The sequence below is a fragment of the Hemitrygon akajei genome, chromosome 6 (genome assembly GCF_048418815.1).
Source record: "Hemitrygon akajei chromosome 6, sHemAka1.3, whole genome shotgun sequence".
Taxonomy (NCBI): domain Eukaryota; kingdom Metazoa; phylum Chordata; class Chondrichthyes; order Myliobatiformes; family Dasyatidae; genus Hemitrygon; species Hemitrygon akajei.
Genome location: NC_133129.1, coordinates 136,454,518 through 136,476,663, shown reverse-complemented (window position 1 = coordinate 136,476,663; position 22,146 = coordinate 136,454,518). Strand labels below are relative to the sequence as shown.

At 40.9% G+C, this 22,146-nt stretch overlaps 1 protein-coding gene across 1 annotated transcript in view; it reads left to right on the top strand.

The window, feature by feature from the left end:
* LOC140728763 (circularly permutated Ras protein 1) overlaps positions 1-22,146 on the top strand; it is a 70,757-nt gene that overhangs the window by 36,631 nt on the left and 11,980 nt on the right. Inside the window, exons 8-15 of the mRNA XM_073047716.1 lie at positions 644-691; positions 5,642-5,731; positions 8,622-8,773; positions 10,566-10,647; positions 13,079-13,203; positions 16,697-16,781; positions 18,299-18,405; positions 19,214-19,326. Coding sequence (XP_072903817.1) covers positions 644-691; positions 5,642-5,731; positions 8,622-8,773; positions 10,566-10,647; positions 13,079-13,203; positions 16,697-16,781; positions 18,299-18,405; positions 19,214-19,326 — 802 coding nt within the window. The remainder of the gene's footprint in view (positions 1-643; positions 692-5,641; positions 5,732-8,621; positions 8,774-10,565; positions 10,648-13,078; positions 13,204-16,696; positions 16,782-18,298; positions 18,406-19,213; positions 19,327-22,146) is intronic.

Here is a 22,146-nt window from a genome sequence, read left to right as displayed (position 1 = left end):
GTCCTCCATCTCTGGTGGTGTTCAGGGCTTCCTTCATCATTCCAGTAGCTCCCTCTTGGTTTTTCTAGTGGCAGTCATGCACATCCCAAGTGGAGACTCAGGAATACTATCACACTCAGATGTAGAAGGATTCTTCATTGCTGTTTCTGTAACAATTTTGTTTTACCAGTCAGGGTTGTTAGCCCTGAGCTGAACCCCTGAATCTGGAAGACCAGTGGACCACTCTTAGTCTGGCCTCTACCCTATGACATGTTTGGCATGAGTGACCCTACCAAGAGCCAAAATATAAAGCCCTGCCTGACTCCAGCCAACACAGCTCTCCAGGTCACTGTGACACACAAGCCTCCAAACCACAACAAGGTTGCAGTCCTCTTGGAGGCTGATTCAGGTGGATGTTAGTAACTATATTTAAGTGATACAGTGATGTAAGTCTCCTGGTTGCCCGAGCAAAACATTCTTCTTCAAACCACCAACCAAAATCATTTTAATTAGATTACCACTGGACTAATCTGCTTCATTGCATAAAGTTACTTTTGATTATTGAGATTAAATATTCTGTTGAACCTGAGATCAATAAAATTGTTTGCAATTTATCCAGAACCTACATCTAAACTAATTCAAGGTCATTGATTCTGTTCTTTAGATCAAGGCTGCAAATAGTTTCGGGACAGCTCACATATCAAGACTGCAGGTACATAATTGCTGCTGTATTTCAGGGAGGATGGGAGAATATATTGGGAATTGAAAGTTCTTATTTGATGTACTTACTTCTTCATTGCTTGTCTGAATGCTAGAAATCTCTTTGTGTGGGGGGCACCTTCATCTGAAGGTTTTCAGCTGTTCAAGAAGGTGACTTGTTATCAATTTCTAAGTAGCACCTGGTAAAGTCAATAATTACGGAGATATTCAGTAATTTATTTATTGAGATAGAGCCACACCACCCAGCAATCCCCCAATTTAATCTAATCACTATAATAATTTACCTACCTACCGGTATAGCTTGGACTGTGGGAGGAAACCGGAGCACCTGGAGGAAACCTACGTGGTCACAGAGAGATGTACAAACTCCTGACAAGCAGTGGTGGGAATTGAACCAAGATCACCCGTTCTGTAAAGCATTGTCCTAACCACTACACTACTGTGCGGTGGGAATTAAACACAGGTCATCGAAACTGTAAAGTGTTGTGTTAACCACTACACTACTGTGTCACCCATATGCTCATATCCTGAAAAATCACTGCCTAAAAATATATCTGAGTGTGGCAGCATACATGGTGTCCACAGCTTTACAGAAGATATTCCCAGAGAAATCCGAACCAGGAACAGTAAAAAAATCTGGTTTATCGTCAGTTTGCTATTATCCTCTTGACTTATATATTAGCTGCTTTCTCATATTCTTTTTACTTTCAACATCATTTGGTATCAGTGCATCATTCCTACTAGCTATGATCTCAAAAATTGTTTAACAAGTGTTTCAATGCATTTTTATTTTCATAACTGTGCCCCATCATATTCTGTGTCACTCTCTCTCTCTCTCTCTCTCTCTCTCTCTCTCTCTCTCTCTCTCTCTCTCTCTCTCTCTCTCTCTCTCTCTCTCTCTCTCTCCTCTCTCTCTCTCTCTCTCTCTCTCTCTCTCTCTCTCTCTCTCTCTCTCTCTCTCTCTCTCTCTCTCTCTCTCTCTCTCTCTCTCTCTGTGTCTCTCTCTGTTTCTACCTTCTGAATCTAGGGAATTCTGGCAAATCAAAGCAAATGGATCTGACGTTTAATGTAGACACCTACTATACAACACCTATAAATGTATAAACCATCATTCCCCAGGGATCTGTTGACTTTTAATTTCATTAGTTTCTCCAGTACTATTTTTTCATGAACTAACCTCTTCAGTCCATCTTGAAGAAGGATCTTGGCCCAAAATATCGACCTTACTCTTTTCTACAGATGCTGCCTGACCTGCTGAGCTCCTCCAGCATTTGTGTGTGTTGCTTGGACCTCCAGCATCTGCAGATTTTCTTCTGTTTGCTTTTCAGACTTTCTTTGTCTCCTATCTCTGCCTATAAAAGATACGCATTCTGCTAATCTCCTCCTAATCTATTTTATACCCTCGAGAAACTCTTCCGAAAATATATATGTTATATATTTTGCTCATATTCTATTTTTTATCTTTTTATCAGTCATTCTTTTTCCTCAATAAAATCTTGGGAGTTTTATAGGCATTTAAACAACACCATACATCTTTTTCTTTGATCTAATTCTGTCTTTGACTTTTAAAAAAAGATTAGGTTTATTTGTCACGCACATCAAAAACATACAGCAAACTGCATCGCTGATATCAGGGAGGTGCTGGGGGCAGCCCACAAGTGTCACTGCTTCCAGCACCAACCCTAACTCAAGTGTCTTTGAAATGTGGGAGGAAACCGGCACAGCAAGAGAGAAACGTACAAACTCCTTACAGACAGTTTTTATTGGTGGAAGTGAGCTGTTGGTGAATGGAATTTGTATGTGAATACAATATGGGTCAATTTATGGAACTGAAGCAAACTTTGCTACCATAATTACACGCAGGCAGAAAATGTATCTGCCACTTATGGTGCACCAGTCACATCTTCTCAGCATTTTTGAGGAGGCTTTGCGCTCCAAGCATTGCTCTTCATTCATGATTAAATTCTGCTGTCATGTTACACGGAGAACCCCACACCCATTCTAGGGTTTCCAGCAGGGATGCTGAAGGATGCAACTAGATCTGTGTGGGCTGCTTAACTGCATCTTCAGTGTAGTGATCTCTTGTCCAGTTACACAACTGCTGTCATTGGCCAAGCCATCCCCATACATAGTTCCAGACAAATTTCTCACAGACATCACACCCACATCTTCATCTCTGACCAGCCAGCTTGAAGAGAGATCAGTGAGGGTGAAATACAGCATGAACATCTTATGGTAACATCCTGAGAACCTAAGACTTGCCTGTATAAAGACCCTATCTTGCTGCTCGCCATCTAGCTTTGCAATTGATGAATATTCCAGGGTCACCTGAGGATGCTTTGATTGCCACGTTTGTGCAGTGCAAAGCCAGCCAGAGCAACAAGACCGAGAGCCTCATTATTCCTGTGGGCAAAGTATTGGTAATTAATTGTCACCCTGGCAGACAAGCCACCAGGCATCTCTCGTAGGCATTTATAATTCGCCCAATTGCAGTATTTATCATATTCCTGGAAGGTCCAAAGTCAAAGAGCTTGAGGCCTGCTGGGACCATTGGTAAAGTATTACTACACATTATGCAAGAGGTCTAGGTTGACGGGCTGCAAGTCTCTGTTATACCTGATCATACACCCCAGAGGCTCCCCTGGGAAACCTATCACCTGCCTGTGACCATGTGCCAGCTGTAGAGCCCTGCAAGCTGCCACCCTCACTATTCCTGCTCTGCTCTGCAGCCTCATTTCCGTGGGGTAGAGACTGCTGCTGCTGGAGGAGCTGATCCAGTGGCAACAGCGCAGCTTCTCATCCAGAGGAACACAGCACGACCTCACCAATCCAAACGCTCGCCATTACTAATCTGAGAGCTCCAAAGTGGGACTTCCATATCAAACGCAAAAATCAAAGTAAATTTATTATTAAAGTATGTACAGTACATGTTACCGTATACTTCCTTGACATTCATTTTCTTGCAGATATTTATGGAAAAATAAAGAAATACAATAGAATTTATGAAAGAAACTATACATAAACAAAGACTAACAAACAACCAATGTGCAAAAGAAGACAAAATGTGCAAATTAAAAATAATTACAGGGAACATGATTTGTACATTCCTAGAAAACTGGCATCTTTGTGGCATGAAGATGTTAATTAATGTCTCAATACAAATGTTATATACAAAGATTTTTACACAACCAGGCAAAAAGTGTCTGTAAGGCTTAATCACCTATTGGCTTGATTTACTCTCTTCATTCTCCTTAATTATTACTGCATTCTCACCTTGATTTCCCTGGAGAGTTCCAATGAGGGATTCCCATGGTCCCACTGCGATATGTTAATACAATTCTAATTGAACCATTAAAGTATTAAAAATATCAACATGCCTCCCCAAGAGACTGTTCATATGCAACCTGACAGATGCCACTCAAGTGCGGCAGCCAGTGCATTGGAACAGGCTTCTAAAAGCACTGCCATCTCCCTGGATTGAACCCAGTAACCTGGACCATCTTCCATCTCCAGGCACATGACTGGGACCATCCCAGTGGTCTCTAGCGCCTGGTTATATCAGCCAGGTGGCAAGGCCCAGTTGGAAACTTGGATAATTCTGAGCTTCGAGTGCTGCCTCCTTAAATGCCTCTGTTGTTGGTAATCTGTTGCTGGACAAACTGGAGGCTGTGGTAGAACAAAGGATGCTGCGGAAAATCCTGGCAATTCTGGACAAGGTTTTTCACCCTCTGTATGCCACCTTAGCTGAACAGAGAAGCACTTTCAGTAATAGACTAAGCCAAATGTACTGGTCCAGTGAGTCCTGTATGAGGTCATTCTTACTCTTGGCCATTAGACTCTATAGATGGGGAAGTGATGACCCCCCCCCCCCCCCCGTTAGACTGCTTGTGGAATCTTATTTTTTATTCTTTCTTCTAATATTTATAGCACTTGTAATGCTACTGTGATGCTGTAATTTCCTTTGGGATCTGTCTGTCTATCTATCTATTTGGCATGCAGGCTTGGCTCATACAAAGCTTCAAGGCTGCAACAGAGAAACACCTTGGGACACTTTGTATCTGACAGCCTCCCACCCTTCACACACATTTTCCCATGTGTTTATTCTACCTGTATCTGTAGGCCAAAGAAAAAAACTATTAGGCCCTAGGAATTTGGAATGTGGTGTCTCACCATCGAGAACTTTTGAGAAGAATTCCGCTGAATATGAAATGGACAACAAGAGAAAAGATAAATGCACTAATTGATGTGGAAATGACATTTGGTTGCAATAGAATATCAATTTGTTGCTAAAAGTTTTGAAAACCACTGATACCTCAGATTCCAAGAGCAAATCATTTTGCTATGGAGCTGGTGGATTTATTGATATTCTGTGAGTGTTAATCTGACTTTTTAATTGCATGAAGAAAACTGAAGGAAGGGTCTGGATTTTAATTTTAATTGAAGATCAAACTGAGTACCTTTCACAGTAGCTCAGTGTACAGAGTATGTGCCACATAGACGCGAAGAATCCCAGGTTTAACTTCTGATTCGGAAAGTGTGGGTACCTGCTGCTCTTTCTGTCCTATTACAGGTTTTGAGAGACTGGCTTCGGCCACTCTTCCTCCGCCCGGACACAAAACCTACAAGGAAGTAACCAACTCAGGTTTAGTATATAGAACATTTGTCACGTGTTACTTTGGTAAAAGGTGTATTTTGAAACCGGTTATGCGACAAAGCTGTACATGGCCTGAGGTCCACTATGAATACAGCAAAAATTGCAGGAATAGTTCACAGTGCGAGGTAGGGTGCAGCAAAGTCATTGGGAGCCTATCCCACACCTGTTTGTGTACTTCAGTTCATCAATCCTCATTGTCCCACCTCTATAATACTAAAACAAAAGACTTGCTTTTGTGTAGAAACTATCATTTATTAACACTGACAATATTTCTTCTTTATTTTGCAGAATGTTCAAGAAGCCATCTTGACCTCTTTGAACCACATGACTCAGACTTGTCCCCAGAAGCGAGTTGCCTTGGTGACATTTAATGATGAGGTATGGCTGTCAAATGGGACATAATGGTGGCATTACAATAGATGAGTCAACATTACAAACAGGCACATTAGATTGTTGGTTTTACAAGATTAAAAAGTAATTAGCTTGCAGATACACCAGAGAAGTGCTTGTAGAAGATAGGGTGGGTCTTTAGTCTGAGCAAATGCAAAGTATAACCAAATATATCAGAGGGCAATATGCTTGGTGGATAGCTTGTGTTATCTGACGGTATATGCCAACCAAATTATCTGCCAAAGGTAATGGGTTACATTATCTTGGTTTGTTGTAAGTCTCTGCCCGTAACACACACACACACACACACACACACACACACACACACACACACACACACACACACACACACACACACACACACACACACACACACACACACACACACACACACACACACACACACACACACACACACACACACACACACTAGAAGCCTCAGGTTTGTGCTAATGGTCTCATGGCGATGGAAACCCCGATTTAACCCAGCCTAATCATAGGACAATTTACAATGACCAATTACCCTACGTTTTTGGACTGTGGGGGGAAACCTGAGCACCTGCAGGAAACCCATACGGTTACGGGGAGAACATACCAAGCTCCCTACTGACAGCAGTGGGAATTGAACCCAGGCCGCTGGCACTGTAAGTCGTCGTGCTAACCACACCTTCCCCATTATGTGCATTGATTCTACTCAAAGATGATATCTGCTTAAAAGGTTTTCCAAGAAATTTCTGCTTATCAAAGATGATATCTGATATTAAGATTTAACCTCTAGGAATTGGACCAGTTTCCCATTTCAGGTCCCCAGTGTCAACAGTGTACAGCAAAATCAAAAGTATAATCCTCTCCAAATACTCAGCTTCTCCAGTTCTAGTCAGTGCCCACGGCAACAATTTTGCTCTTCTTACGAATGAATTATTTTGAGAGTTTCTGCTGAATGGACTTGCTTGCAGACTTCTCATAATCTTGCTGAGTTACCCATGGTACGCTCATTCAGAAAGTCAGGAGGCATGGGATCCAGGGATACAGAAATGGCTTGCACACAGAAGGCAGAGGGTGGTAGCAGATGGAACATATTCTGCCTGGAGGTCAGTGACTCGTGGTGTTCCACAGGGATCTGTTCTGGAACCCCTGCTCTATGTGATTTTTATAAATGTCTTGGATCAGGAGGTGGAAGGGGAGGTTAGTAAATTTACAGATGATGGGAAGGCTTCTGGAGTTGTGGAGAGTGTAGAAGGATGTTGTAGGTTATATCAGAACATTAAAAGGATGCAGAACTGAGAAGTGGCAAATGGAGTTCAACCTGGAAAAGTGCGAAGCAATTCATTTTGGAAGGTTGAATTTGAAGGCAGAATGCAGATATAAAAGCCGGATTCTTAGCAGTGTGAAGGAACAGAGTGATTTTGGAGTTCATATCCATAGATCCCTCAAAGGTGCAGCACAAGTTAATAGGGTGGTTAAGAAGGTGTATGGTCTGTTGGTCTTCATTAGTTACGAGATTGAGTTCAAGAGCCAAACTGTTGCAGCTCTATAAAAGTCTGTTCCATCCACATTTGGAATATTGTGTTTACGTCTGGTTGTTTCTTTATAGGAAGGATGTGGAAGCTTTAAAGAGGGCACAGAGGAGATTTACCAGGATATTGCCTGGATTAGAAAGCATGCCTTATGAGGAAAGGTTCAGCAAGCTAGGGATTTTCTGTTTGGAGTTAAGAAGGATGAGAAGTGACTTGACAGAAGTGTACAAGATAACACTAGGCAAGGATTGAATAGATTGTCAGAGACTTTTCCAAGGGCAGAAATGGCTAATATGAAGGGACATTACTTCAAAGTGTTTAGAGGAAACTCTCGTGGGGTGGGTATTGGAGGTAAACGTTTTACACAGAGTGCATTTAAGAAACTCTTAAATAGGCACATGGGTGATAGAAAAATAGAGGGCTATGTAGGAGGGATCTTAAAGTAGATTAAAAAGTTGGCATAACGTTGTGGGCCAAAGGGCCTGTATTGGGCTGTAGTGTTCTATGTTGTAAAATGGAGGATAGCTTTGCATGAATGGTTCATATTAACAGACATGTTGGACTAAAACTGTTCATTGGTCACTAAGCAGTTGTCTTGTACATCCAGTGATTCTAAATGACTTCCAGTTTGGTAGTTCAATGCCAAACCTCTTTTTTGCCACCCTAAAATGATGTCCTTTATAACAATATTTTCTCGAGGCCATTAAGTGCATCATATTTGCTGGATTCATTTGCTGGTGTGAAGGTTCAAGCTGCGATTTTAATTAGATTTCAGAATCTCATGCATTTTATGCAACTATTTCATTCTGATGTCTTATGCTCACCGTAACTTATTAAGTAATTAAATACTTCCAGTTTTTATTGTTAAGTATATTCCTTTCAGATTTAATTTTAAAGGAATTCTTTCAATTCACTGACATAACACAGATTTTTTAAAGATTTTATCCCCCTACTTCCTACATACTCCTTTGCATTTCACTAAGTGGAATATCTATGAACCAACACAATCAGGTGGTGTTACAAAACGTGTCTTATTTTTAAAAAGGCTTTTTAAAAAAACCTTGTCCAATTAATACCTTTGCTCTCAAAAGACCTGGCATTACAGCCTCCTCACAGGCTGACAAATAAAAATAAAAAGCAGAAGCTCCCAAGGTTGATTAATTAAGACTGGAAACATGATAATTTCTGTGGATGGGGCCAATATTTTTAAAACTGGAGCTAACAAAGTCCTGTAAATCCAAGTTTCTTTGAACATCGTTTATGTTCAAAACTCTGCAATCCTTTATGGCAGCTCTGGGTGAAATCCTCCAAAAAGAAACAACTGGGGTAATACTAGGGCTCTACCTCTTTTCTGTTACCAGGTAACAATCTATGGTGATGGAACACAGATGCCTGCCAAACTGAGTGATTATCAGCTGTTGGATTCAGACTACCTAAGGGAAAAGGGGAGAGATTATCCAAGCCCACGATGCATTGCAGAGAGCCTTCAAACACTAAGCTATAGAGTCAATGAGTAAGTACTGAATTTATTGTTTACCAATTAAATGTTTATTTTTGTACATTTTGCAATGCAGCTCAGAGCAGGCCCCTTCCGGGTCTTTGAGGCACGCTGCCCCAGCAGCCCCACAACCCCAATTTTACCCTAACCTAATCATGGGAGAATTTAGAATGACAATTAACTGACCCAGCGCGTCTTTGGACTGTGGGAGGAAACCAGAGCCACAGGGAAAACCTGCGCACTCTATGCAGAGGACGTACAGAGACTCCTTACAGAGGATGCTGGAATTGAACTCTGAACCCCTGAACTATAATCCGATCTGTAATAGCGTCATGCTAACCACTACATAACCATGGTGCTTATGTTAGTAAGCAATCGATTAAAGGATTCAAAGCTCTGTGGTGGAATTGGCTCATATAAAGATAGCACAGCTCTCTGACAGCCAGTTCCATGGAGATCATCTGCTACCAGCAGGGCTGAGTGTGAAGAAATGCTCAAGATGGTTTCAATGGGCATTTTCTTACTTTCCACGTCTGACACTCCAAACTCATCTGAGTGATGAAAATCCAAGTGCTCTTTCAGTCTAAAATAACACAAAAATTTAGTTAGAGCAGGTGCTTAGTGGAGGATGAGAGTGTTTGGAATAACCTGTCAGGCAGAGCAGTAGAGGCACAGGCGACAGGTACACTGGATGCTGCGCAGGATGACAGGCTGATGGAAGTTGAATAGTAGACCTAGAGTTTCTATATCAAGCAGCCTGTTCTTCTGTCATAGCGATCTGCCTCATTTAATCATCTATTTTACAGTATCATTTTGTTTGTTTTTAACACTGGGCTCTGCTGAAAGCAGTGGATCACTTTACAAATGACTAAGTTAATACAAGCCTTCTTTTAATTTGATTATCAGGGACTTTCACAGTCAATGGTGTCCAGCTTATGTTCACAAACTGCCCAACACTGGTCTCTAAGTTGTTTTATATTCCTATTTGATTACAGTTTAAATGCTAACTTTTGCTAAGCTTGGGCAACGCAGCATAGCTAAGCCAATTACATGGGTGGCACAGCAAGTGGAAACTGGGAGAGTACATCTCCCACACAACCTCTCATGGTCGCAGAACACATCCTACACAATCAGGAAAGCTCACCAACACCTCTACTTTCTGCAGGGGCTGAAGAGAGCTGGACTTTGCACATCTATACTCAGGTCACTCTACAGATGTGCTGTAGAGGGCATCCTCACAAGCTGCATCACTACACGGTACAGAAACTGCACTGCGGCAGACAGGAAGGCTCTACAACAGGTAGTCAAAACTGCCCAATGCATCACCGGCACCAGCCTACCCGCCATCAAGGACATAAATACAGAAAAGGGCCGGTAACATCATGAAGGATCCCATCCACCCTGCTCATGGACTATTTGTTCCACACCATCAGGAGGAGGCTATGTAGCATCCACGCCGGGACCACCAGACTCAAAACCTGTTATTTTCCCCAAGCAGTAAAGCTGAACAACACCTCCACCCACCAACCCAACCAGCACTTTATCATTTTCCTGTCAGTGTCACCTTATGTACAGAACTCTATTGCCTAGCATCACATTATAGATATACAATCAATGTGTGTAAGCTATCTTGTGTTTTTATATTTTATTATTGTGTTCTTTATCTTACTGTGTATTTTTTTTGCACTAAATTGGACCGGAGTAACAATTACTTTATTCTCCTTTACACTTGTGTACTGGAAATTACATTAAACAATTTTGAATTTGTGCCACAATTTGACACATTATTTATAATTCTTCCCTACAGACTGAGAGAACAAGGTGCTACTGCCCTGGGTCCAGCTGCCCTTGTAGCAGTGTCCATGGCATCAAAGAGTCCTGGGTCAAAGGTAGGTTGGGTAGCATCTAGAACCAGGGCCACAGAAGAATAACTGAAGTGTGTGTCTAATTGCTCCTTCAAAGTGCTAGGACTGATGCGATGGCTGAGTGATCCACTGTGTTTTTAAACTTATTAACCATGTTGATCAAAATCTAGTGGTGCTTTGATACTAGTTTAACAAAATTGAAGATCAATACTCCAATTAAGCTTCTCTCTTATTTGGAAATGTAGAAATATAGAAACCCTACAGCACAATACAGGCCTTCGGCCCACAAAGCTGTGCCGAACATGTCCTTATCTTAGAAATTACCTAGGGTTATCCATAGCCCTCTATTTTTCTGAGCTCCATGTACCTGTCCAGGAGTCTCTTAAAAGACCCTATCATATCCACCTCCACCACCATTGCCAACACCTTTCCCTCACAGGTACAATTTAAAAGGACTGCTAGCCATTAACTTACAGGTTTGTCCCTGACTTCTGACTGTTGCATTGCCCAGAAAAGTTGGCTGTTTTCTAAAATTGCTGAAGTCTAAGGTGCCTCTTGCTAATTAACTTGCCTATGCCAAGCTTCCTGTAAAACTCTGCTTTTCCCAACCCTGACTCCATTAGTAGTTATTTCCTTGGGAATGTAGCATCACCAGGAAGTAGATGGAGCAAGATGAGTGAGTGAAGCTTCCTCAGTGGCAGGCCATGGCTGACCAGGATATTAACCAAGTAATACCTTAATATCTCAGGGTAGCTCTAAGTATGAGCAAGGAGATCCTCAGTGAAATAAACCACTTGTTCCAACCACAACTGCTACTCCGAGCAGAATAAGGACTACTTTGTTAGTGGGTATCAAAGTCCCATTTTACTTGAGGTTCTGTAAGTCAGAATTCTTCCAAGCTGCAGATGAAGACTTTGCAGCACCTGGCAACTTACCGTCCATGGTTGCGAGATACTCTATCCAAGGGAGCTGAGTATATTTCATTCTCTCTCGCCAACATGCAGCACACAAAGTGACGATATGCTTCTGAGAATTGCAGAGTTTCCTGTGGTACTGCATACCACTGAGTGCACGTGTGTCAATTCACAAAAAAAAGGAATTCCACATCCTCAGGGCCCAGCTAGTACTTGGCCAAACACAAGCACATCATGAAGGCTCACGCCCAACATCCAGGCAGGAACTGAGTACCCATCATGCAATGGTGATAGCCCACTGTGCCATCTACATTTTAGCTGTGATAATATGTGGAAGGTGGTCATCACTAACGTGCTAAGAGTATTGTTGTAATTCTGGCTTGTGCACTGAAAGCATGTATTGAACTTCATGAAACGTATTAGAAAAGAGCAGTGGTGAGCTCAAGTGCCCAACTTATTTGGCTATGAACACAACTCCAATTTTCTCTGCATCATCAGCCCTACAGCCTACCTTCTTTCTGTTGCTGATTGTAACAGTTTGACTTGGAAGCAGCACAAAAATAAAGGACAAGATAAAAATTCAAACCTAAATTTATTAATCAACTGATATCAACCAATAACCCTATGGTCTGCCTATTCCTATATTTCGAAACAATCCTACCCAAGTGACTGATGCAGGACTGGTATAAGTGGAAGTGAAGTTTTAGTGGAACAGACTGCAGCTGAAGTCCAGGCAGTCAATCAGAGGAGGATTAGTAATGGAATCATGAATATTGCTTACCAAAGTCCTCGAATCCTGTTTAGAACAGTATTGATTTAAATTATGCAGTGCTGCCTTTTCTAGCCCTTGCTATCAAGTGTAACACATTGTTGTTGTCGAATAAACTCTTCTTGGGCTTCCAGCCAGGTACAATTATCGATTATAACTAACGTTTCAATGACAATCTCTGTCATTTTCATCAAGGATGATGCCTGGGCATGTCTAGTCCAGCGGTAATTATACCACCTAGTCATCAAAACGTTGGTTATAATTGATCATTGTACCTGGCTGGAAGCCTGAGAAGAGTTTATTCATCATATACACTGGGAAAGCACCAGATCCTTTTTGTTGCCTTCTTTAAATTTTATCTGCAATGCACCATCCTAGAGTGGTAGTAGAGGCAGATACATTATAGACTGTTAAAAAGTGTTTAGATTAGCACTTGAATGTCAAGAAAATGGAAGAATATGGGCATTGTGTGGGCAGAGGGGTTAGTCAGGTTTCTCATTTGATTACTAATGTAACTGGATCAGCACAACACTGTGAGTCATGGGGCCTGTTCCTATGCTGTACTATGTTCTATGCAATGCCTATGCACTCCATGAAGACACATCTTTAGCAGAGAATGCCTCTTTCATATTCAGTCTGCCATCAAAAACCACTGGTGATGGTTCTGGGGTTTGACACAATAATCTTTGCTGCATCCTAGTAGAAAGTGTGTTTTCTTAAGTTTTATTTTCAAAGACAATTCTCTAATTTGAGTGAGTTTGGTTACTTTCAGGTAATCATCTGTACAGATGGGAAAGCAAATATAGGCCTAGGATACTTGGAGAGTGTGGAGGAAGATATGTACGCGTGTTCTAAACAGTTTTACACTGACTTAGGAGAGCAAGCAACTCTAAATGGGTAAGCAATCCTCTTTTATGCTCCAAGTTGTTGCATTTAAAGTTAGCATGACTTACATTCATATTGCATCCTAATGAAAATCAAAAAAGGCTGCAAATGCTGAAAAGAAATCAGGATCTATGGAAATCTAAATAAAGTTAATGTTTCAGATCTGAAAACTTTTGTCAGAAATTCTTATTCTCTTTCCACACTGATCATTTCCAGCATTTTCTGTTTTTTTTTATTTGAAAATAACATCTTGGCAGATTGAAAAAGTACTTTGAAGGATTTTATGTGTAGTGAATAACTTCTGTGGCTATCTGGGTAAGTGAAAACATCATTAATCACTTAGGGATACCAATGGTGTGAAAGAAATGCTCTTTAGGACTGTTCAAAAGCCTATCATTTATACCAGTTTGTTCATGAGTTCCTGCAGATGGCCGATTTGGATCAGAGATCAAATTGACCTGAAAAATCAATCTAATTCGAAAAATTCCAGATCTATTTTCTATCACTTATTCATGGGGTTGAGAAGGAAATTAAATAACACAGATCAAATGGTGGAACAGATTCGATGGGCTGAAATTTTGTTCCAGTGTCTTAGTAGTCTTTATAACTTGACTTCTGATGGACAGTCTCTCATCTTTAGACTTACTTATCTCCTGTGTGTAAACATTACAGACAGGCTAACTGGCCACTGTAAAATACCTCTATTGTCCAGGAGAATGGCAGAATCTGGAGGGGATCGAGGCAAATGTAGAAAGAAAAAAAATTGAAATTGGTATACAATATAAGAACATAAGAACATAAGAGATAGGAGCAGGAGTAGGCCAAAGGGCCCCTCAAGCCTGCTCCGCCATTCAACAAGATCATGGCTGATCCAATCTTAACTCTAGTTTTCACCGAATCCCACAAGTGCCAACCAACAGGGCACCATGCCGCCCATTTTATTTTATTATTCATCCCGCCCAAACCCATGTGATCACCCGGGGAAAAAAAACCGAGTTGCCAATTGAGGAGAAAAAATCTGGAAAATTCCTCTCCGACCCATCCAGGCTATCGAAAACTGGTCCAGGAGATCACATGGCTGATCTAAACCTAGCCTCATGTCCACTTACCTGCTCGCTCACCGTATCCCCTAATGCCATTTTTATCCAGGAAAATGTCTATCTCCGTTTTGAATTTATTGAGCGTAGTAGCTTCCACAGCTCTCTGGGGCAGTAAATTCCACAGCCCCACTACCCTCTGAGTGAAGAAATTTCTCCGCATCTCAGTCCTGGAACGGCATCCCCTTATTTTAAGATTATGCCCCCTAGTCCTAGTTTCACCCATCATTGGGAACATTCTCCTCGCATCCACCCGATCAAGCCCCTTCACAATCTTATATGTTTCAATAAGATCGCCTCTCATTCTTCAGAACTCCAATGAGTAGAGTCCCAATCTACTCAACCTCTCATCATACATCAACCCACCCATCCCCGGAATTAACCTAGTGAACCTTCTCTGCACTGCCTCGAGAGCCAGTATGTCCTTTCTTAAATATGGACACCAGAACTGCACGCAGTACTCTAGGTGTGGTCTCACCAATACCCGGTACAACTGCAGTAAGACCTCCCTGTTCTTATACTCCATCCCCCTAGCAATAAAAGCCAGCATTTCATTGGCCTTCTTGACCACCTGCTGCACTTGCATACTAACTTTTTGTGTTTCCTGCACCAGGACCCCCAGATCCCTTTGCACAGAAGCACTTTCCAGTTTCTCTCCATTTAGATAATAACTTGCTCTATTATTTTTCCTGCCAAAGTGCAAGACCTCACACTTGTCAGTATTATATTTCATCTGCCAAATGTCTGATTTGTGTGAATGTTTGATTGTCTGGACAAGCTTGGCGGGCCAAAGGGCACGTCTCCCCACTGCATGACTGATTCTGACTTTTTTTTTGTCTTCTTCATTTTTCAGTGAAATTTTCCCCCCTCTTTCAAAACTATAAATGTTACCTTCAACATACTCTAAATCATCTCCGCTCACTTCACCTTCTCTGCACTGACATTCATATCCACAAGGAACTGCAGAGAGTTATGGACACAGCTCAGAGATTCACAGGAACCAGCTTCCCTTCTATGGATTCTGTCTGTAATTCTCACCACCTCACTAAAGCAGCCAGTAAATCAAAGTTCCTCCCACCCTAGTCCTTCTCTCTTCCCCCCTTTCCCAACAGGCAGTAGATACAAAGTCTGAAAGCACGTACAACCTGACTCAAGGAAACCATCAATCACACTGTTAATCAGACTCCTGAATAGATCTCTTGTACAATAAAATGGACTCTTGACTTCACAATGTACCTCGTTAAGATCTTTTCCTGTATCACTTACCTACACTGCACTTTGTCAGTAGATTTCACACTTAATTCTGCATTGTTTTACTTCATTCAGCTCACTGCTCTGTGTGATGATTTGATCTGCATAAACAGCATGTTTTCCACTGTATCTTGGTACAGGTAACAACAACATACCAATTTCAATGTCCTGCTGAATTAGTACAATAACTTGTGATCTTCTTGTCTATTTTAGATAGTCCTCCTTCCTAAAACGTGCTTTTCCACAGGATTCACTTTAGAAGGTTGAGTTTGAAAGCAGAATGCAATGCTAATGGCAGGACTCTTACTAGTGTGGAGGAACAGAGGTTCCTGGGGTTCATGCCTCTCATCCTGGGGTCCCTCAAAGTTGCAGTGCAAGTTGATAGGGTGGTTAAGAAGAGGGTATAGTGCGTTGGCCTTCATTTGACTGGGAATTGAGTTCAAGAGCCACGAGGTGATGTTGCAGCTCTGTAAAACTCTGGTTAGACCACACTTGGAGTATTGTGTTCATTTCTGGTCACCTCATTATAGGAAGGATGATGAGAGGGTGCAGAAGAGATTTACCAGGATGATGTCCAGATTAGAAAGGATGTCTTATGAAGATGGGCTGAGTGAGCTCGGGCTTTTCTCTTTGGACAGCCAGATACTTTCTCCTAGGGCGGAAATGGTTAATACTACAACTTTAAGGTGTTGTGAAGAAAGTACAGGGGGAATGTCAGAAGTAAGTTTTTTATACACAGAAAGTTGTGGGTGCATGCGAAACATTTCCAGGGGTGGTGGTAGAAGCAGATACATTAGAGAGATTTAAAAGAATCTTAGAAAGACTTATGGATGAAATAAAAATGGCTGTCAATGTTGGAGGAAAGCATTAGATGGATCTTGGGGTAGTTTAAAAGGTCAGCAGAATATTATCTGTCAAAGGCTCTCTACTGTGATGTACTGTTCTGTGTTGTCTATTTGTCTTTCATCAGTACCCCACTGTGGACATATATAAAAAATAGCAGCGGTCATGTAATATTTGCATATTGATTATAAAACCTTCTTACTTACAGTTTATGACTGTACTACAGCAGAGTTCCTGCTCATAAAGTTGTAACAAAAGTGTCACAAAATAAAAATGGTGTGTGCACAGTTTCATGTTTTCTGTTCTTGCTCTAGGGTAATTGTATCGGTTCTGACAATAGAGGGCACAGACTGTAGACTGGCAGAACTCGGAAAATTGGCAGATCGGACAGGAGGAAGGGTAAGAATGCAAAGGAAGAGGAAGCAATAGCCCTGTTAGTAGTTCAGTTAATACAATGAATTAAAAAAACACAACAGAACTCAGGTTGCTATATCTAAAGATAACTGAGCAATGTCAACATATGATAATTTTTTTTTACAGTTCAGAAGCGTCAGTCTCATTTTAATCTCCTTTAGTGCTTCAGTGATGTAATGCATAATGTGACATGGAATTGAGATGTAAAAATAAGGCAGACCCACTTCAATTCCTGGCATGCAATAGGTTAATTGATCTCTGTTGAAGCAGCTTTGTCAGGCAGGAGAAACAAGTTAGCTGTGGCTATTTGCCTGAAAGATATCCAGCAACAAGGAGGTAATTGCTGACCTTAGTCAATCTTCACAGAATGTGCTCCATATTATACTCCTATTAGAAGATAAAGTTTCTGACCTTGTGCACCTGATAATATCCTATAATCTATGGTTCATATTGATTTTCTTATCAACAATAGACCTTCGGCCACTACGTCAATGCAAGAGTCTTCTGCTTGTCCTCCACCAACTGGTACCTGTATGCCGAGTGTGTTATTCATGGTTAGAGTGATATAAGCACATATTTGTTGCTTTCTGGAAGACTGAGAGTTAGCATTCTGCTTCTGTTAATTTCTCATTATTTTGATGCAAGTAAACAATATGGAATTGCAAATATGGAGGATTTACTGAAAAATTACCTTATCCAACAATAATCAACAATTGTTTAGTTCACTTTCAATTTAAGTCCCGCTGTTTAAAATGCAAAGTCATTGTCTGACATTGGGTAGTAAAGTTAGTATCTGATCACCTTGGAGAAGGGAATGAAAAACCTAATTGGAAATTTGTGATTCTGAATCGATGTACACACATCTATCTGTCTGGCCATCTATATATTAAATAATCTCACTATTCAGCTGAAGTTATTGCTGTTAAATTCACCACTGGAATTTCTAGCTCTGAACAACATGTTGGCAAGCATTTACAATTACATTTGATAAAAGATGGACTTAGACTGATTAGTTTTCTCAACTTTTTTTTCCTATGCTTAAATTTTCACAAGTACCTTGGTATCCATGAGGACTAGATTCCTTTTTCTAAGCATGAATGTAGTTTTTGGAATGGCAGCTTCACACTGTTGCAAACAGTGAGTGAGTGGCCCATCAGAGATACAAGAGTTTAACTTGCCATGGAACGTTCTTGCACATTGGTATTCTGAAGGTCACACAGGCCCTTCAATTTGATCCTTCCAGTTATATTTTTCTTCATTTAACATTTCATTAGACACCCACATCATGCCTTAACTTTTAATCATCAACGCGTAAGTCCCTCGGTGGACTCCCTCATGCTATGCCTCAGCAGCAAGGTTTCAGCCCACATTGAGGCACACACATTTTGTCTGATCCACCATTTTGTAAGTCCAATGAAGCAGCTGGTCTGTGCCTTTCACTCTACTTTTTGGCTTTCTTCTCATCCTGCCAGGCATGCTCATTTAATCATTTCTCATTTCAGGTCAACATTGTTAACCCAGTTAATTTGCCAAATGAGATTCAGGCAACTCTAGAAGATGATGTTATTGCAACTGATGTTACTGTCAGCTTTGTAGTCACCGAGCAGATGTAAGTAAAATCTCCTGAGCTAAAATATGCCTCTGAAGCTATCTGCTGATTTCTGTGGTTTGGCCAAAGGCCGAATGATTCACTGAAAGCTGGGTGTTTTCCTCTGTGCACATGACAGCAACAAAAATAATATCAGATTGCACCTATGTAATGCCTTTAGCCAGTAAAATGTCCAGGATACTTCGCAGAAGATAGTATATAAAGAACACTAAGGAGAAATTAAGAGAAAGGAAGTGTAGAGTTCAGTATTGAAGAATCTTCTAAATAATGGTAACAAATGTAGCAGGCAGCCAACGGAGAAAGATTGGACAGAGAATTCCAGATGCCGGTGCATCATAGTTAAATATTATGACATGTGAAGAGAGAAAAACCTTGGAATTCGTAAGGCACAAAGGGGAGTAGATTTCCATCATTGTTCCCAATTTCCATTTGCTTTGATCATAAAATTCTCAACCTTGTGTTTGAATCCTTTCATGGTGCCAACCATCCTTAAATCTGTGTCAGCTCCAGCCTTACCCCAGTTTTAGCTTCTTACACAGTCGTCACTTTCATGGCTTTACCACTAGCATCCATATAATCAGTTAGCCAAGTTCTGGGATTCCTTTCTCAACTTTGCAATCTATTTCCTTATTTACCTCCCTCATCAACCCACTGCCATCTGCCTTTTACAATCTCCATATTTAGTTTGTTGCTTATTGCCTGATTCTGTTCCAATGCTGTGCCTTGAAAGATTATATTATCTTAAAAATTATGCAAGCTGTTACTGCTTCTGGTGCAAGAAGGAAACTTGTTTTTTTTTTGTATTTAGGTATTTTAGATATGAAGAGCAAACAGGAAATAAGCTAGTGAAGCAAGTTGGAAATGTGACCAAAGATACGGAGCTGACATTTGAATTTGGAATAAAAGAATCTCACATTCAAAGTAAGTGTTAGAAAGGATTGCCAGCTGTACCAAACTAAGTAGATTACAGTTTTACTAATGTGGTAATTGTCACCGAGTTGCATTACTTTGCAGGAAGATTCCAAAAATTCAAATAGCACGGTCTCTCAGATTCTTATCAAGCAAAATATTGTAAGCCAATGTGAAAAGCTGCAAGTACTAAAATTACAACATAAATTATACAAAAATGTGAAGATCAGTCAGCACTTGTGATGCCTTCATAAGATAGTAATGAAAGCCCGTTGAACAATTGACCAAAAGGCAGAGAGAAGACATGCATGTTGACTGCATAAAGACATAACTCTGTTGAAGATTATATGAAATATCACACTGCTTCCAGATGTCCCCAAGCCTTTATAGGCAATTCAGTACAAACTACGTAAGAGATAACAGCTGACACAGGGACCACACAGGCAAACAGAAAAGACAAAAGAACGTGTCCCAGAACCTCTGCATGTATGGCAAAAAGCAAGAAGTTTTATAAGACGGTGGAGGGTGGGGAGGGGATGTATAGCAGACAAAATTACAGATATTAAGTTGAATTTGGCAGTGAACAATGGGAATTCTTTGCCATCTGCCAATTAATTAATTTTAAGTGCCCAGTACCAGTTATACCTGTATTCCAATTAAACTGAAATTAACAGAGATGAATTGTTATAAGGAAAGGACACCACCGAATGGATGTTTCAGTGAGCTCACCACTGGTCTTAGACCAGGGGTGGGCAAACTTTTTGACTTGTGGGCCACAAAGGGTTCTAAAATTTGACAGGGGGGCCGGACCAGGAGCAGATGGACGGAGTGTTTTGGTAATACACCTCATAAGAGAAAATAAAATATCATGGGATATGTAGAAAACATGTGCTTTAATTTCAATTGAAAATGAACAAATGCATTACAACAAAATATCTGTCTTTGAAGTCCCATGGTATTTAGCTATTTATTGAAATGACTTTTAAAACACTGAAAATTAAATGAATAAAATACAGCTTTTTTTAATAGTAACAGTTATTATTTTAAAGCACTGAAAATTCTGTTATCCTTCAAGATATTATCATCATCACTCTCCTCCTGACTGTCTTTATTTCAAAAACGGTAGGAGATGCAGGTCTACTTGTCCTGCTCCTTCTTATTCAATTGTCCCCTGTGCCAAAACTCAACAACGACCAGCACAAGGACAGAACAGTGACAGTGCGCCAGTATGCGGAGCGCGTTATTTGATCTGGAGCGCATTTTTTATTTTGAGAACGTACGTGCACCTGCGCACTACTCATGTCCATCACTTAACAGAAATGACATGTAACATGTAAGGCTTATTGAAAAAAATATTTTCAAATGCATTTTTTACATAACACAACGAAGAAACTTATTTTTAATTTCAGTGGGAACAGTGTTGTTGGTCTCCCTTTTTAGCCAGCGCATCAAAGTCTGGATTTAGTTTTGTTGCGGCGATTCTCAGGATGGATCTGAGGTGTTGGTCAGTTAACTTGGATCTGTGGCTGGCTTTGTTGATGTTCATGACGCTGAACACCTGTTCACACAAATAGGTCGAGCCGAACAACGCCAGCATCTTCTGTGCCATCCTCCGGAGGTTTGGAAACACCTTTTTACCAAGTGAAGCATAAAAGTCATTCAGTTTAAGAGAGTTGAACTTCTCTTTTAAGACGGGGTCAGACTGAAGGTCGATCAGTTCCAGCTGTAGCTCCTCTGGTGCTGTTTCAGGATCTTGTGACAGGGGACAGGCCACCAACTGAAGTGACTTGTCAATTTTTTCAAAATCAGAAAAGCAACGGCAGAATTCTCTGTGCAGCGCATCCAGTGACTCGCTGTATTTTTTCACATTTGCACCGGCCTCTTTCAGCGTGGCTAGTGTGGGAAAATGAGTGAATAACTTATTCAAAATTTGCCTGGAGGAAAAAGCCAGCTTGGATTTAAAGGCTTTCACGTTTGTGTACATGTCATGCACAAACTGATCCTTCCCCTGTAGCTTCACGTTCAGTTCATTCATGTATGAAAATATATCCACAGCAAACGCAAAGTCACAAAGCCAGCTCTTGTTGCTCAGCTCAGGAAATTCGCCGGCCTTCCTCAGTAACTCCAAAAATGCACCGATCTCCTCTTTGAGCTCCCATACTCGTTGAAACACTTTGCCCAAACTTAACCAGCGGACACGGGAGTGATAAAGTAGGTCCTGGTGATCCGCATCAGTTTCCTCCAGGAACGTGATGAACTGACGGTGCTGAAGTCCCCTTGCACGTATAAAGTTGACAAGTTTTACGACAGGATTCACAACATGATTCAGCTGTAATACCGATTTACATAGAGATTCCTGGTGGATGATGCAGTGAAGGAAAATAACATCCTGGTCAGGATTTTCATCTTTCACTTTATTCTGTATTCTCCTCAGCAGGCCGACATTTTTCCCTGTCAAATTAGGAGATCCATCTGTGGTGACGTTGATAAGTTTACTCCAAGGGAGCTTCATATTTTCGATGACAGCAGACACCCGGTCATACAAGTCCTCTCCCCGTGTTTTTCCTTTCAGAGACTCCATTGTCAAAAACTCCTCCGTTATTTCAAAAGTATTGTTAATTCCTCGGATAAAAATGAGGAGCTGAGCAGTGTCTTTTACATCGTTACTTTCATCCAGTGCTAATGAATATAACGTGAATGACTCTGCCTTTTTATTTAAGTCGCTGGTTATATCTTCATCTATCAGTTCCACACGGCGAGTCACTGTCCTGCGTGATAAACTGATTTTTTCAAATTTGTCTTTGCTCTCCGGACACAATACACCTGCTGTCT